General features: G+C 46.4%; 1 protein-coding gene across 1 annotated transcript in view; it reads left to right on the top strand.

Annotated features, from left to right (window-relative positions):
* Positions 1 to 16,461, top strand: part of PAX2 (paired box 2) — a 56,018-nt gene that overhangs the window by 11,892 nt on the left and 27,665 nt on the right. Inside the window, exons 4-5 of the mRNA XM_026851474.1 lie at positions 12,853 to 13,028; positions 14,860 to 14,986. Coding sequence (XP_026707275.1) covers positions 12,853 to 13,028; positions 14,860 to 14,986 — 303 coding nt within the window. The remainder of the gene's footprint in view (positions 1 to 12,852; positions 13,029 to 14,859; positions 14,987 to 16,461) is intronic.

Genomic DNA, 16,461 nt, shown 5'->3' with positions numbered 1-16,461 from the left:
CTTTAACTTCATGGTCATTAATTCACCTGATTATTGCAGGAGAGGAGAGGGTTGCAGAGGCATCCGTTCTAAAGAGCCCTCCCTTAGCTCATCCTTTGATTAGTTTGGGGTGGGGGGAGTTGAGTTAATGTGTTGTCTTGGACTCGGTTTAAAATGGGAGGGGTTGAAGAGGGGGTGGAAGAAGGCAGAGGTGGAAAGGGAAAGATGTGGCCCGGCTTGTGGAAGGGAGGGTCGGAAAGCAGTCTTTCTTGCATCTCTCTACTGTGGTGTTATTGCAAATTAAAAGTAGCATGTTCCACTCCGTAGCTATCTTTCAGGGAGGGGAGGGGCATGGGTATATGTCGGCATGAGGATGGGGGGGGAATCTTATCATTGCTTCTTCAGCAGCCCAGCATAGTGTCACCCTGTGAGGTGACATTTGAATTTACAATTCCGCTGAGAAAAGCCATTAATTCACAAATTAACATTTCTCCCTCTCTCTCTCTAGCTCTCTCTCTCTTCCTCTCTCTCTCTCTATCTCACATGGATGTGCAAGCAATTGAAAAGACAAAGGAAATAGCCTTAAGGAAGAGACTTTACTGCTACTCTGTCTGTGCAGAGATTGCTACTACTGCTTCTAGATAGATAAACCAATTACCTGAGCTGCTCTGTTCATGGCAGCCTGCTATTACCTCCTTTTGTAGAACTGACTCCATTGCTGGATTACACTGTGTGTATCTCATTAATGTAAACCAGCACGATTACTGGGCACTGTCCCTGACCCTTCTTGCTAGAACCCCTTGCTCTGCAGTGGAAGAGGGAACTGGGAGGGGAGTTGAGCAGAGGTGACGGTAGGCACAATGTACTTCCTAATGCACAGGGACCAGGCCACACAGAGAACCTGCTCAGAATACCTGTGCTGAGCTTAGAGGAGATGGTGCCTTCGCTTTCAAAGCGGAGATTGCATGATGTTAACCCTGATGTCTTCCATGTCTTGCTGAGCCCCGAGAGTGCTGCACAAGAGGCCTCATGCATGGGCATCAGGTATGGGCAGCTCCTTGCAGCTCCATTCTCAGCATTACCCTGAGTTTCCTCCAGGTGTAGAAATGTGCATGGTAGGCAGATGCAGAGGCGTGAGAACGAAAGTTTTGTATACATAGCTATAGGCAGATGTAGCTGACTGTACCCAGGAGCTAACTGTCTCACAGACGTACACAACAAACCTCAGAATAAGAAGCAATAATAAGCACTCTAGCCTATAGACAGAGAGAGCCAGATTTCTCTGTAGCGCAGCTTCACTGAAAGCCAGTCAGTGATGCCTGTGGAGACATTCTTGTTGAAGACACAGACACTACTTCCACACAGTCCCAAATCCTCTCCCAATTCTCTTTTGTTGCTCTCTCCTGCTGTGCTCTTTCTCACATGCTTACTTTCACTATCACTGCTGCTATGGATGCTTGGATAGCATATGGGTACATTCTGCATACATACACACACACACATAGGCACTCAGCTGCATGTTGATGACACCCAGACACACATATGTGACACTAGCAGTCTGCCTGTGCATACTCACACCCCTGAAGACAGTTTCTCACCACCTGCTCCAGTGAGGTCCCTTCCAGTGGCTCCAAGCCTGCCTGCTGGGGTGCACACTGGCAGGCAGTTTTCTGACCACCTTCTGGTGCTCTCTGCAGACAAACTTGTAAGAACATGCCTGGCTACACCCGCCTTTTAGCCTGGTCACACAGCTGCATGTGTTTGGGGAGAAAATGTCCTAGCAGTGTGGTTTACATAAAGACTCACACATTAGTCTTTTCTCACTAATCATTCCACCTATATAGAATTGGACAGAAATCTTCTCCAACAGGTTTTTCTCCCCATAAGGGTTTCATAGGCCCTGTTCGAGCCATTCTTCTAACTTACATGGAAGGCAGAAGTTTTCAGGGGACAGTTCTCCAGGTAAAAGAAAAACAGATCAAAACTGCTGTTTCTGAAAGCCTGGTCACCACATGCTCAGCACATAGAGTATGTGCATTTCTTCAGTATTTCCTTGGCTGCTTAAATCTTCCTAAAAACTTATCCTTTTAACAAGAGCATCTGCCTCTCTGACATTCCCTGTGCCCCACACCGTGTACAGCACATGGCCAGGGAGCAGCATCCCGCAGCCAGCACTGGAAGACTGCTCACGATCAGCGGAGGAATCGGCAGGCAGTGCCAGTAATTCAAGCCATCCTGACCGTTCAGTGAACCCGAACCTGCTGACCTTGACAGCACTAGACAGCAGTGGCCTCAGGAATCCCAACCTTTAGAGAGGCATCAGCAGAGGATGGTTCCTGCTCTCTCCTTTTCTTTCTCTCTCTCTCTCTGATCACATCCCAGCAGCCAAGGGGGCCCAACATTCAATCCCCAGTGCACCAATTAGCTCCTAATTTGGCTATCTCTGCACTCCCAAGTCTACTGCAATGTAATGTTAAGCATCGCTTGCTGTTCATAGATGTAAATCATTCCTATAGAGGGGTGTCTTCTTGTGCTAAAGGAAGACACTAAGCACCTTGTTCTCAGACAGGGCCAGAGAGAAATCCCTCCTCCTCCCAAAATGAGGGCTGCTGCTGTCTGGAAGGAAAGCAGGAGCTCTTTGCTTCCCTAAGTGATAGAATCAGATCCTCCAGCCTTGTTTCATTGGATCCCAGGGGGAAGATCTCACCAAGTGATTAGCCTGTGAGAATCTTGTCTGGATAGATGAGGTGCAGGGAGGTGACTCAAGTGGAGGGGAGAGAAAGAGAAAAACTAGTGTGCTTAATTTTGCCATAAGAACTTGTATTAAAGAAAAATACAGTTTGTGAACATTTTAACACCCTTTCAGGGAGTACTGGATTTCCTCCAGCTACCTCTGTAGCTGCCAAGCAAGACCTGAAACAAACTGCATTTTGTGTTGGCTTGCAGAGGCTAGGCTAAGCTGTAAGACTTTGCATATGGGGGACAACTGTGTTAACAGTAGATGGCCTGAAAGAAGCAGTTACAGATACTATCTATTGAGACATAGCAGACATATCTGTCTGTCTTCTGTCTGTCTGCATCCATAATTCTGAAGGTGATTTTTCCATACATCAATCAGATAAAATAAAGGCCACTTTGAATAGGTGTCAAATGCAATTCATGCCCATTTTAAGGCCATTTAAATTGTCAGAGTTTTGTCAAGGGCCCTAAAATTAATGCCTAGGTCCACATTTCTCCTTTACTTTTCCTTCATCCATCCAAGCATCCTACTGCTTACATCCCATCAGGTTCGAGGTACAAAGTCTTCTTCCCACACAGACCAACAGCTACAGGAAAACACACAGGAGCACAGTGCCAGAACAGGAACTGGGTATCAGTGTTTCCATTTGGATGTGGAGTAGGCCAGGATTTCTTTCACTGGCTCTGCCTTTTTTTGGGAGCTCAGAGGTATTATTCTGCTTTTATGCTAGGGGATCTATATCAGAAGAGGTTTGTAGGCATATGTTTAAACCCTAATGAGGTGGTTATTGTGTATGAAATGTCCATCAAGTCTTGAGTACCTTCTAGTCCTTTCTTAGAAAAGACTGTTATAAAGGACAGGAACACTTCCATGCTTGGTTTCCAAAATTAGATGGTTTTTTACTTTGGCTTTTAGCATCTAGTGTGGCAAGAGGTAGGCCTTGAACAGAGAAGCTGACCTTCCAAGCAGATCAGAACTATTCTAGAGTTTGGGACAACTTTACTAAATCCCAGCAAATTAAAAAAAAATACCCCACTAGCTAATTCTCAAATATACTTATGGGTCTTCTCTGCACAGCCCTCTCTTGTTTGTGAAACTGATTGCTACCCATGACTGGGTCCCCTCTTGTTTGGGGACTACCTCTTACAATTTGGAATGTATCTCCAACATACATCTTATAGAGGTTGTATCAGTATAGGCCCCTTCATATACCAATAAGGGCTTTTACATGGGCTCATGCAGAAAGATCCCAAATTACTCTAATAATGATTTTCAGTTATTACAGGAATGAGCATTCAAAAAAAAAGTTTGCATCAGGACAGTACAAGCAGATTGCTGCATATCACAAGCCTTTAGCTATTTTATTGCATGGCATTTTACAATTACTCATCCTGTATCATACACTGTTTATTAACCTTCCCTTTCTTAAGATCTCATTTACTACTGAAATGTGGCTGACTCTCGGGTGGACCATGGCAGATGTTGAACAATACAGAGCATCAACAGTGGAATTTTGCTGTGCCATGTCCAAATGAAACCACAGGAGAATTAAGATATGCTGTGGGTAATCACTCAGGCTGGATTTTGTTCAGGACAGCCACGTTAATGTCTGCACTCTTTCAAAAAATGCCATGGGAATTTTAATGACTCTGAGTGATTGGAGCCTTTGTTTTATGGCACGTCAAAAATGGCAGCTCTAAAAACACTCTGCTTGAGCACTGGTTTAGTGCTGACTCAGAAGAGCTTCCAATAACATGATTCACTAGCATCTGGCTTGGGGCAGGCACAGCCTCCTTTGACGTGTGAGGTTAAGGTAAAAGGGTGTATGAGGGGAAGATGAGGTGGAATGAAAGGAAGGAAAAGTCTAGAGCAAGGGAAATAGAAGGAAAGGTGGTATGAAGAGGCATGTTAGTGGAGGACCAAGCCAATGGAACCCAGCAGGGTAAAGAGGAATTCATATTTTCTAGACTGTGCCTTAGAGATGTCCATGGCCTGATCCAGATCTGGTGGCCTCTCAGGTGCCAGTGTGCTCCACTGGAATCTTATGGATCTCCCAGAAACTGGGAGATAGGGCTTGATGGGGACAACCCAGCTCTATGCTCCCTCCTTGTCTCTAGAGGTCCTGATAGCAGTGTTGATTTGCATGTCAGGCAAAGCACTGCTTGAGAAAAAAAAACCTTCCGAGTGTGGCGGTGTCAGCGCTCGCTGTTGTTCGACAGTGTAAAATTAAATTAATAAAGCCCCCAACACAGGAAAACATAACAGGAAATTAATGGCCTTTACTGTCGCTCTGATGCAGTCATTTGCAACCCTGCTTTCCGCACCAAAGACTTCATAAATGCAAGCAGTTTCTCTAAACAAGCATAGTTAGGGCTCCATGCAATGTAATTTTTTTGCGTTGCTTCTGTCCTTTGGAGCTAATAAAAGCCACCCTTTTTTATGTGCTCACCAAGGGGGATCCTGCCAAAAATTAGCTCCCCAACAAATGGGCTTAGGAAGATGAGAGAAGGGAGGTAAGTCATGCTTAGGTCCTGGCAGAGGGAACAGCATAGCTCCTGGCGCCCTACTTTCCTGCAGCAGCAGGTCTCCCTGAGGGTTCTGCACTAAAGGCAATGTTGTGGACACCACAACAGCATAAATCAGGATAACCCTTCTGATAACTTTCAGGATGTGTAAATCAGTATAATCACTGAATATAAGAGACTTACACATTTACACTAACTGAGGATCTGGCCTGCTGTGTGACAGTGCTGCTTGCTACTCCACCACCATAAACAAAGCGAGTGTACTGGGTCCTGGAGGCAGCTGCATTTCTATCTGGCTAACAGTCAAGCCTAATAGTGCTATTAAGAGATATTGGACCCACACTCTGTCCCTCATTACAATGCTATAAATCCCCAGTGCCTCTTCTGAGGTAAGGGAATTGTCGTGGATTCTCAACAACCTGACCAAGAGCAGATTACGTCCACTCACCTCCAGCATACTCAAAGGTCACAAAGCTGCAGTGACTGCTTGCACAGAAGCCACCAGCTTTGACCACCCAGGCTAACACGCCTCATCTGCACACCCACACACACTGTAGTACATGCTGTACACACATCTGAGCAGCTACTTGCAGTCTAAGACTGTGCAGACTTAGTTTCCCAGAAGCATTGGGCCAAATTTTCAATCATACACTTAGATGCTGTAGTAAATACATATGATTTTCATACACATACACATACTCACTTCCTTAAATGCACAATTGCATGCTCCCATGATAATCCAAGACAGATCTGCGTACACACTTCATTACATATTTGCACACACAATTCATTTAATTTACATTCTCATTGAGCATTGCCATTTTGCTCATGTAAGCCCTGCATTAAAGCTGCATGGCCCATCCCTGCTTTATCTGAGGTACTCTGTCATACACAACCCCTGTGTTAAAAGCACTGTAGGCCCCCAGCTGTCAGGTGCTGGCATAGGTCTCACTCTTCCTCGGTCTGGGATGCTCACTTCCCTGCATAAGCAGCCTTCCTTGCTCACTGATTCCTCATCTGAGATATACCCTCATTTCAAAACATAAAATCTCTTTGTTTCTGAACCTTTCTGCTCTGAGCCTGAGTGTGTAAGTAACAAATACACAGAGTTTATGTGTCACTGACATGAATTACAGACACACATGGACCAGCACAGTACCATCAATTTGCATACCCCGATTCAGGCTTGTGGACTCCTCTGAGTCAAATAGACACAGCAATCTGAACAACTGCAGACTTCACAAAGGCTGATACACTTTCTTGAGGTGACATTCCTCCAGCACGCATCTCCCACTATCCCTCTTTCTACAGGATACTGTACATAACCTGAACTTGCACCGTATCTTCGTTCACTATCACAGTGTAGATCCTTGATAATATTCCTTCTCTGTGCACTGCTAAACCTTGTCAGCCCCTTCCATGCTCTGTCATCTCTATCCTGCACTCACTTGGGATGCTTTCCATCTGAATTTGAGTTCATCTTTCTCCCCATCAGTACAGTTATCACAATCAAAGCCCTGACAATTCTTGCAGCACTACTATGTGTTGAAATACAGAACTAACCTGTCTAGAGATGACACTTTCTTTCACACTGCCCAAAAGGCTGCAAAAATTCTTCTGGAAGGAAATGTAAGCCAAATTTTACAGCCTGCCTTTTCCAAACCCTACTGAGTAGGGCAAGAAAGTTACACAGGTAAAAAGATTGCCAGATTAGGGCTGCCAGTCCTTGCCCCTGTCCCTACTGTGGGGAGTACAGTATTAGTTTAATAATCATTGAGGATGCAAACAGAGTCTCTAGAAACATTGCGATAGCCAGACTTGATCAGCTTGTGCAAACCGGGACACCAGTACTTCTGACTATGTGAAAATGTGTGATCTGCTCCCTCAGCTAAGGGCTTTGTCCTTGATCTCTCCCTTGGTTGAGGGTCAGCTTAGACACAGATGCAGGTGGTCTGCTATTCCCAGAAGGAGTTGATGCCAGGGTCTGAAGCCTGGGTCTGATAGCACTGGGCTCCTTCCTGGACCTGTGCCGAATGCAGCGTGAGGGTCTGCGCAGGGCTGGCTGCTGTGAATGACAAGCACTGGCTATCGATCGCGTTCTGAACTCGGCCTGGCCGATAGAAGGTAATTAATGACTCCATTTGCCTCAGTACCGAAGAGAACAATTGAGTTTGAAACTGCAACAACTAGCAGTGCGGGGAAAGGCCCCCCGGGACGTTCAGGAAAGCTGCCTGACAGGCCCGGGCAGCATGGGGACACCGAACACATCAGAGGGGGAAAAAAGAGAAGGGAAATCGGATAAAGGGGAAGAGCAGTCTTAACACAAAGAGTGACTTGGAAAAGGGCAGCACATGTAGCTGCGAGTGCCCAGAGCGTGGGACAAGGCTGCTCCAGGTTAAGCACCCCAGCGGGGACAGTGACAAAGGCAGGCTGCAGGAAAGGACAGGGTCGCCTCACTGGTGCAGAGGGATGGCATTTCAGCAGCCAGCTCAGCACCCTTGCCTTAGACAGATGCGTTTCCCTTGGAGGCTTTGACAATTAGATGGGTTCTGCTGTGTCACCTGGCTGGCAGTTCTCATGCCAGTCACATTTGCTTTTATTATGACTATGATTTTTATTGGTAGTGCTGTGAGGCCTGAGCTGAGATTGAGGCCCCATTAGGCAGCAGGCAGACACGTCATGGAGGCAGTAGCATCCCCTGCCCCAAAAGAGAACAGTATTTCCATGTTTGTGTGCCAGCTCCACAGCTTCTCATGACCTTCTTGCATGTTTCTGTGCCACAAAGGTCTTCCTATGTCAGCAATACTTCTGAATTATTTGTTGAGGTGGCCCTGTTCCACCCTGAGCAAGGGTACTCTCTGTCACCTGTAGCCAGGGAAGTAACAGTATTATACTGCTTTGTGCTACTTGTATGTGATGTTTTTTTTTGTGGCTTCCAGACCTGAGAACTTCTCTTTGTTCTGGACCTATTTAACAGGCATATTCCTTGTGCCAGATGTACTTAAGGTTGTTTCCGTGTCCTCTGGCACAGCATTTCCTTGTTACCTGTCAGGATACTTTTGTGACACCCGTGGAGCATTTCTGTGTCTTGTGTTGAAAGTTTGTGCTGAACACTGGCTGTGTGCGCTCCCTCGGCAGCCTCTCGGGAGGCGAGATGTTTCCTGTCACATGTGCAAGGCCAGTCCTGATCATGCTGACAGCAATCATGTGCTCTTGTGAGGGACACACTGACCTCTCAAGCTGTTTATTAAGATTCTTCTGATTTAAGAGAGGGGTGTCCCCATGTCACAGTACCACAGAGTTTCCTTCACCAGTAAAGAGGGAACTGGGAAGGGTGATGATGCTTCCTAATGGTGCAGCTAGCACAGTTACCTAGGTGGCATCCCCAGACTCATCCTGCAGCTGAAGCCTTGCTTCACCACAGCACCCAATTCCAAGAACTGCTTTCTTGGCAAATCCCCATCCTCTAAACTTTTACTCGTAGCACTGTCATCAGCTGAAGTGACTGTTGCCCACCACAGTGCCATTCCTCATGGGATCTGCTAATCTTTCTGAACCCAAACTTTCCCATAAGCCCTTATTTTACTTTCACCCATCACTCTTTGATAAAGCCTATCTCTTCCCTGAAGTCCTCTCTGCTCCTTACTGCCACCTGTACTCACATCCAGTTGTCAGGTCCCATAATTTGTGATGTGGACTATAAGGAGAAGCCTCAAATATTGTAATGCACAGAGTCATATGCTTAGATGAGAATTGCAACTTTGATCTAAAACCAGATATAAGTGTCTGTCCCTTGCAGTTTCAGGGAAAAAAATTAAATCATATCTTCTACAGGTTTTGACACCAGAAAACAAACACAGTGGATTTACAGACCTTTGGTTTTGAAGAAAATATAATGATCTGTGACTCTGAGTGTCTCAGTGTTAGCAACAGAAGACACATAAATCCATCTTTCAGGATCATCTCTGTGAAACTTTCTCCACTTCATAAGTAAAATCCATATGCACAGCTCATGTTATTGCTCTGTGAAGTTTGAGATTTGTGTGCCCTACCATTATGAAGTCCAATATTACTGCAAGCTGTTTAGACAAGGTCCACCTTGAGGTAGCCCACAGGCCTCTGTCAAAAGTTTCTTTTCTTTTGTAGGTTTTAAAGCCTAGGCCATGGAAGAGTGCCAACCCCCCTCCCCTGCCCCATATCCAGAACTCCCACCTAAAGCATTGCCTTTCTCCTTACAACTTTTCCACCTCTCCCTATCTATTTGCTTGCTTTGATCATTCTGATTTCTTATCTAACCCTGTTCCTTCTCTTTCTCTTCCTCTTCCCTTCATCCTTTTCTTTCGTTTCCCACTGACTATACACATCCTTTCTTATCAGCTAGTCCTGAGTTTCTCAAATACACATACACACTTATATGCGTGTGCACACACAAATAAATAAATAAAAAAAAAGGTCAGTGAGCAGAGCAGCAATAACCCCTAAAACAGTACTATCAGAGGGACATGATTGATCAATTGAATTCCATAGCGGCTGAAAAATGTGGGATTAAGCAGTGTATTATACGCACAATGAGTTGAGGCATGATGTTCATTTCAAGTTCATTTCGCCAGCCCTCTGCCACCAGATCAGGCAATCAATAGGGGCAGCAGATATCATATATCACATCTCTCTGTGCTAGGGAGAGAGCACCATAATCTCTCGCAAATTTAGAGTGACAGATTTGTCAAGATCTGAAGGGCCCCTGAATAAATGAAGGAAAAGAGACTCCTACAGCGACTTGGGAAAACTGTGGTTTCAGCTTCTTCACACAAAGGCATGGCCTGCACACACACAGGAGACACGTGTGCACAGGGCTCTGCAGGCAGACAGGAATGGCAAATACATGTGCATGTGTGTGCTGATTTGTGTAACCACCTAGGACATCTCACTAAGGGTAAAATCTGGTTTAATGACAATCAATGGAAGTTTTACCATATATGGGAACACCCATCCCCTCACACCAAACACCATGCAGAGTGTAGTGCTGCCATCCTTGAAAATCAAATATACCCTAAACTAGCCACTGCAGATAAATGACTGCTCAGGCACGTACAGTGATGCAGAATCTGAAAAATACCAGAATAATGATCTACTGCAAAAATACCCACATGTATTAGCATCATGGTGTGCACAGTCATGCACACTGACTGACACGTGAAAAAATCCTCAAAGGCAAATAGCTTCACAGGCTGCAGACAGGTTGAGACAAGCACTGATACAGAAACACACTTTTTTTTTTCTGAGCCTGGACCCAGATGTTCTGTGCCAGCTTTCAGCAGGGAGGACCAGAGAGAAGTGCCTACTGGAATTGGGAATGTGAGCCTCGAGCTACCCTTGTCCTCCTGAAAGCCACCCCTTGCAGTAACAGCCCAGTCCATCTAAAACATGAAAACTGCAATGACACACACAGTGTGCAGTCCACCAAGCCTGGTCATTGCTTTGTTTTCTCTTAGTCAAACCTGTCATGAACTCCAGCTTTCAGGAATTTGAGAATTTTCCCTTGTGCAAATAAGCCTGAGGAGAAAATGCCAGGGATCAGCGTCAGTAAACAGCCCTGCTCTGGCTAGGGGTGGAAAAGAAAGAGAGAAGGGGCTGCTCGAGGGAAGGCTGCGGGCTGGGACAAATCAATACGTAATATTTTCTATGGTCTTGTGAGTGGTACTGTACTATGTTACTGTATATAATGTACTATTGATTATATCATATCATATAATCACCTATAAACGGATATATCTCATAGCCAGAAGGCAGCAGGCTCAGTTATAACTCTGGGCCACCAGTTGGGCATTAACTGCACCAGGAAAATACCTATCTTGGCTCCATCCACAAGATAAAAGATGAAATGGCAGAGTGGCATGGTCCTGGCCATTGTGCAGTGAATGCCATCCCAGGCTCCTGGGAGCATCATCTGCCCGTGAGCACCTCACAGTTGCATGGAAGAGGGAAAAGGTCTCTACGGATTCCTCAACCACTTTGTAGTGACAGACAGCAAGTTTCTGAGATTCACAGACTGGAAGCCACCAAGAAAGTTTGAAGTATGAGGAATAATAGTGAAAAAGCAGGAAGGTAATCACAACGCAAGAGGGTGATAAGACAGTCAGACTTGCGTCTGGTGACGCCCAGTAGGTAGAGATTCAGCATGGAGAGTATGGAGGTATATCAGCATGGATGAGACAGGGGATTATAACCAGTCTTACCAAAGTTAGGCTGAGAGGTGACAGCAGAAAGATACTCAGCACAGTTGGAAAAGATTATAATGAGCAGAGTTGCCTCAGATGAGATGAAGGATTATGACAAAGGAAGATTCACTTCAGCTGGGACAGGAGGTTATAACAGACAGACTCACCTTGGATGTGACAGATGCTAATAGCAGGAGACTTGATCACTTCAGATAAAAAGGGGTTATAACTGAGATAAATGCACGTCATTTGAGTTGGGGGATAACATGGAAAAAAACCAAAACCAGGTGGGTGATAAGATGGTTTATCATACAGAAAGATTCACTTTGGATGGGGCAGGGCATTTATAATGGAATCACCTCAAAGAGGATGAGTAGGCTGTAAGAGACGTGGAATGGCACAACAGAGATAGAGACACTTGGAACATGGCAGGAGGTACTGCAGTGAGATTGGACTGTGTTAGAGGGCTGCTGCAGGCACAGAGATGCACTCTGGCAATGCTTCTACCAAAAAAAAGGCTTTTTTCCTACTAAGAACAAAGGAATACCAGGAAGGCTGATTCCCACTAAGTAGGACTAGATTTTGTATTACAATAATTCATTCTGCATAAGAAGGAGGACCGGCAAAGATTCATCTCATTTTTGAAGGGAGTTTTATAACAGAGATACGGGTTGTGATAAATCACGAGTTACATGTAGGAGATCATAACAGAAGCCAACATATGTTGGATCAGACAGTTGTCCCACAGGGAGAGACTTTTCTCTGTTGAAACATGGAGTCAGAAACAGAATCATTCCTGTTATATGATGGGGATGAAAGACTCATCTGGGGTATGACAGGACAAGATCAGATGAGAAGGAAATTATAACAGAGATATAACTTCTATTGGGACTGGGTTGCTACAACAGATACTGACTTCCTTCCAAGCTGTAAGAGAGCCCTTTCTCCAGGCTTCCTCAGCCCTCTACAGTACAGGTCTACCCTCAGCAACTTTGTTTTCTCTGTGAGCTGCTTCTCCAGCAGCCTTCTAGCGATGCTAATCGCTGTGCTTTGCTCCTATTTTATGCTCAGCAAAGGAGATTTGGCAATTTTAAACACTAAAAATCAGCGGAACCAAAACTCATCACTGAGCCAAGCACCATTCTCCACAGCATCACTCATCCTGGGCAGGAGAGTCCCACAGAGCCCGCTGGAGCTGCTTGGCCACTCCAGCAGACAGGAGGGGGCTTCCCTTGGGTCCCTGCAGCCTCCCCTTCCCACAGGATCAGCACAGCTCCCTGGGTGGAGGTGGAGGGCCCTGCTCTTTCCCACTCTGTCCTTGTCCCACATCCCTTGCTGATCCAAGCCAGGGTGGTGCTAACTCCCCGTTTTCTCTGTCTGTGCCCTGCAGATGTATCCGAGGGCTCAGTTCCCAATGGAGATTCCCAGAGCAGCGTGGACAGTTTGCGGAAGCACCTTCGTGGCGACACTTTCACCCAGCAGCAGCTGGAAGCTTTAGATCGAGTTTTTGAGCGTCCTTCTTACCCTGACGTCTTTCAAACATCAGAGCACATCAAATCTGAGCAGGTGAGGGCCTGGCCTGGTAATGGGGACCCACAGGCGCCCATAGGATGATGGCAGGGAGATTCCCTCACTGAAATCACTCTCCCCCCTCTTCACCCCTTGTTGGTACACTGACCTGTTATTGCACATACATCACATTTACATTTTACAGCACTTTCTAGTTGTAATGTATTACGGCGCTGATGCACGTGTATACATAAGCTCTGCCTCCTCTCATGAACTCACTGTATATAGGTACACTGTGCTCCCCCTAAATCCCCATGTTCACCTTTCCCTCTGCACACACACGTGCAGGTATGTGAGCATGTTCTTGCCATGAACACACACACTGCCATGCATGTTCACTGGCACACAGCATTGAATGGAAACTCCTGCACTTTCGGATCACGCTGGTAAACGCCACAGGGACAGGCTTTAACCAAGATTTTCCTTCATGGCCCAAAGCTGAGACTTGACTCCCATCTCCAGTTTTCCATACTTCTGCAGCTCTGCCCCCCTTTCCCTTACTCCCCCGCTCCCCCAGCCTTTTATCCCAAAAGCTGTTTGTCTTAATAAAATGAAAATCAAAAGTCTTTTTAAACCGCCCCAAGCCATAAACCAACAAAGGAAGAGAAGGAGAGGCTGGCTGTGGACTCCCTCCATCCCAGAGTCCCTGGGTTTATTACAATGAATAACCTTTATTTACTTTCATTAGACTATTAAGCACCAGCACAGTCATTTTTCCCCCTGAAACTCTGAGCAGGGCCCATAAAGCAAATCCGAAGCCTAATTGAGTTCATTTTAATTTCTCTCCGATCACAGCGAATTACTCTGGTGATAAATCAGGGGGCAGGCTCACCCCCGGTAGAAGGCCTAATTTGCAGCTAATTACAAAACTGATTTCTACAGGAAGATCAATACGAGAAGGAATTGGAAATGACTAGGCAGTCCTAGCCAAGCAGGGACAGGGGCGGGGAGGGGGCAGTGTGCAGGGAGCCCACTGGAGGAGGGAGAGATGTGGGAAGGGGGTTGGGGAAGCACATGGTAAAAAACGGAGAAGAAAGAGCAGAAAATCAGTTTTAATTTAACGTAATATTAATCAGAGCAACTTTTCCTGCTGTTTTGTAGCCTTCCCGGTTTCTCCACCTCACACGTCTGGTCCAGAGGCTGCCACAATAAAAAGGCAATTACTGGAGCCTTTCGGACAGGACACCCTTTCAGATTCAATGGCTCTCCCCCTCCCACCCTTCTGTTAGCCATGTGGCTCCCCCCTCCCCAATTTCATACCCCAATGCACAGAGTGACAGAGGCAGGCGATGAGGCTTCTTTGTTTTTAAAGAGCTAGGACAGAGGTAACAGCAGAGGGGAGGCAGACACTCAGCAGAGAGCCTGGCTACAGTGGGCCAACACTGGCTGCTTCCTACAGCCTGCCTGTCCCAGTCATGTCACTGCAGCCCTCTGCCCCAGCTGTCCTTGTCACCAGGGCAGACACCTCCTGCCTCCATACAGCCAAGAGGAGGGGACACGGATTTCCACTTTCTTCTCCCCTGGGCTAGCACAGGCTGCCACCCTCATCCCCACAGCACTGAATGAAGGCTCAGATATACCACAGATAACGGGCCCGATCCTCACCCCTTTTCCCCCCTCACAGTGGCACACTGGTGGGTGAAACAGTTCATCATAGGAAGCCCCCCCAACCCATGCAACCCTCTCATCACTTCATTTTCTGTTTCCTCCTCCTTCTCCTCCATCTGTGCAGGGGTTTGCATCTCTCCTCTTCCTCCCCCCCATCTGTACACCCTTCTCTTTCTCCCAGCACATCAATAGCAAGCTGTCTTTCTCCTCTCTTCCCCAGGGTAATGAGTACTCCCTCCCAGCTCTGACCCCTGGTCTCGATGAAGTCAAATCAAGTCTATCCACCTCTGCTAACCCAGACCTGGGGACAAATGTGTCAGGACCCCAGACGTACCCTGTGGTGACCGGTAAGCTGCCTAACCAAACAGCAGAACCAAGCTTTTTATTTATTTCCCTCATCACCATTAGCTTCTGCTTTTTCTGCTAATGCAAGATATCCCTCTGTGGCAAACATGGAAAGAGACAGAAAGACTGTGGGGGATGTAAGGGCTCAAGAGAAGCTTGAAATTCAGAGTACTGGCAGTTTTGGGTACACCTAGAGGTGCCCAGGTGTGACTCAAAGACAGGCAAACCCAGGTGTGAATCGGGAACTTGCATGCCCAGATGGTGCTTAGGGATGAATGTTGGTGGAGGACAGAAATGTCTAAATATGCACTGTGATTTTTCCCTTTGTGTCTGAGAACAAGAAGGTTGTGGCTTACCCATGATCCACACTTGGTTTTCTTGGGGAGAAATAATAATTTAAGTTTTTTTCAGCCCTGGAATTAGAAGTGGCATTTGCAAATGAAATACTGAGGTCTGCTGAACTGTGACTGCTAAACTCCCTCTTCCTTAAGCCCCATGAGTTTCCAACAGAAGCTGGCAAAAGAAATTTGTTCACAGCCTTCCCCCTTCCTACATGCATGGGCACATTAAACTCAGGTGTGTCTGGGACAGTAGGAAATGAGAGCAAGTGCACGACAGCAGAGGAAACAGGATGCAGAGAAGTAGGAGGCAATTTCTGCAGCAGCTGTTCCACAGAAACCTCCTCTTCGCTGGTGGCACATGCAGGACCTGAGAAGCACAGGGTTGTCTTGGGGTCGTGGGGCACACCATCCTCATACTAGTGTTAGACTGCCTGCCCAGTGCATGTCTAGAGCCATAAGGAGATATTCTGGTGCCATGGCCCTTCTTCTCAGGCTTTAGTTGTCACTGGTCCCTGGTACCACAGATTTGCACATCTCCTCTTGGGTAGCTAAAGCAGTTGGCAGGGCCCGAGTGACTTGTCCTTGTTTGGTATATCCCCCCTTTCCCTATGACTGCTGTGGCCACTCTGGAAACCTTGCAGTGTAAGTTGAGAAATAACTCATGACAAATTGGTGTAAGTCCTGTTAACAAGGGGAAGAGCTGTTGTTGCCTGTTGGCTGAAGAGCTGTCCTCTGATGGCACAGAATTTAGAGCACTGGAGTGTGTATCTCAACTTTTTCTTGCAGAAGCCCCAGCTAATAGCCTATGAAGTCAAAGCAATTCATGGCTAAAGCAGGCAGCTGTTTGTTCAGCAAACACTGAGCAAAGGCATATTGTTGCATGAAACTTTTGGCTACCAGGAACTTTGGGACTGGACAGGATTAGTAACAGTTGCCCCAAATACAAAAGACATCCAGTGTGAGGTCTGCAGAATGTCATGGAGAACCATGGGGAGGTGAACTGCATATTTAGGGAGTGTCTAGAAAACATAATATCCCCAGACTTTTTTAATGGCTTTTACTGCTATCAGGTTTGATCTAGGATCCTCGTAGCCATACAGTTTCTTAGTCAACAGAAAAGAGTGGTTCAGCTGTGG

The sequence above is a fragment of the Athene cunicularia genome (assembly GCF_003259725.1).
Source record: "Athene cunicularia isolate RWA chromosome 6 unlocalized genomic scaffold, athCun1 chr6_part1, whole genome shotgun sequence".
Taxonomy (NCBI): Eukaryota; Metazoa; Chordata; class Aves; order Strigiformes; family Strigidae; genus Athene; species Athene cunicularia.
Note: the sequence above shows the minus strand (reverse complement) of the source record. Positions and strands in the feature narration are given on the sequence as shown.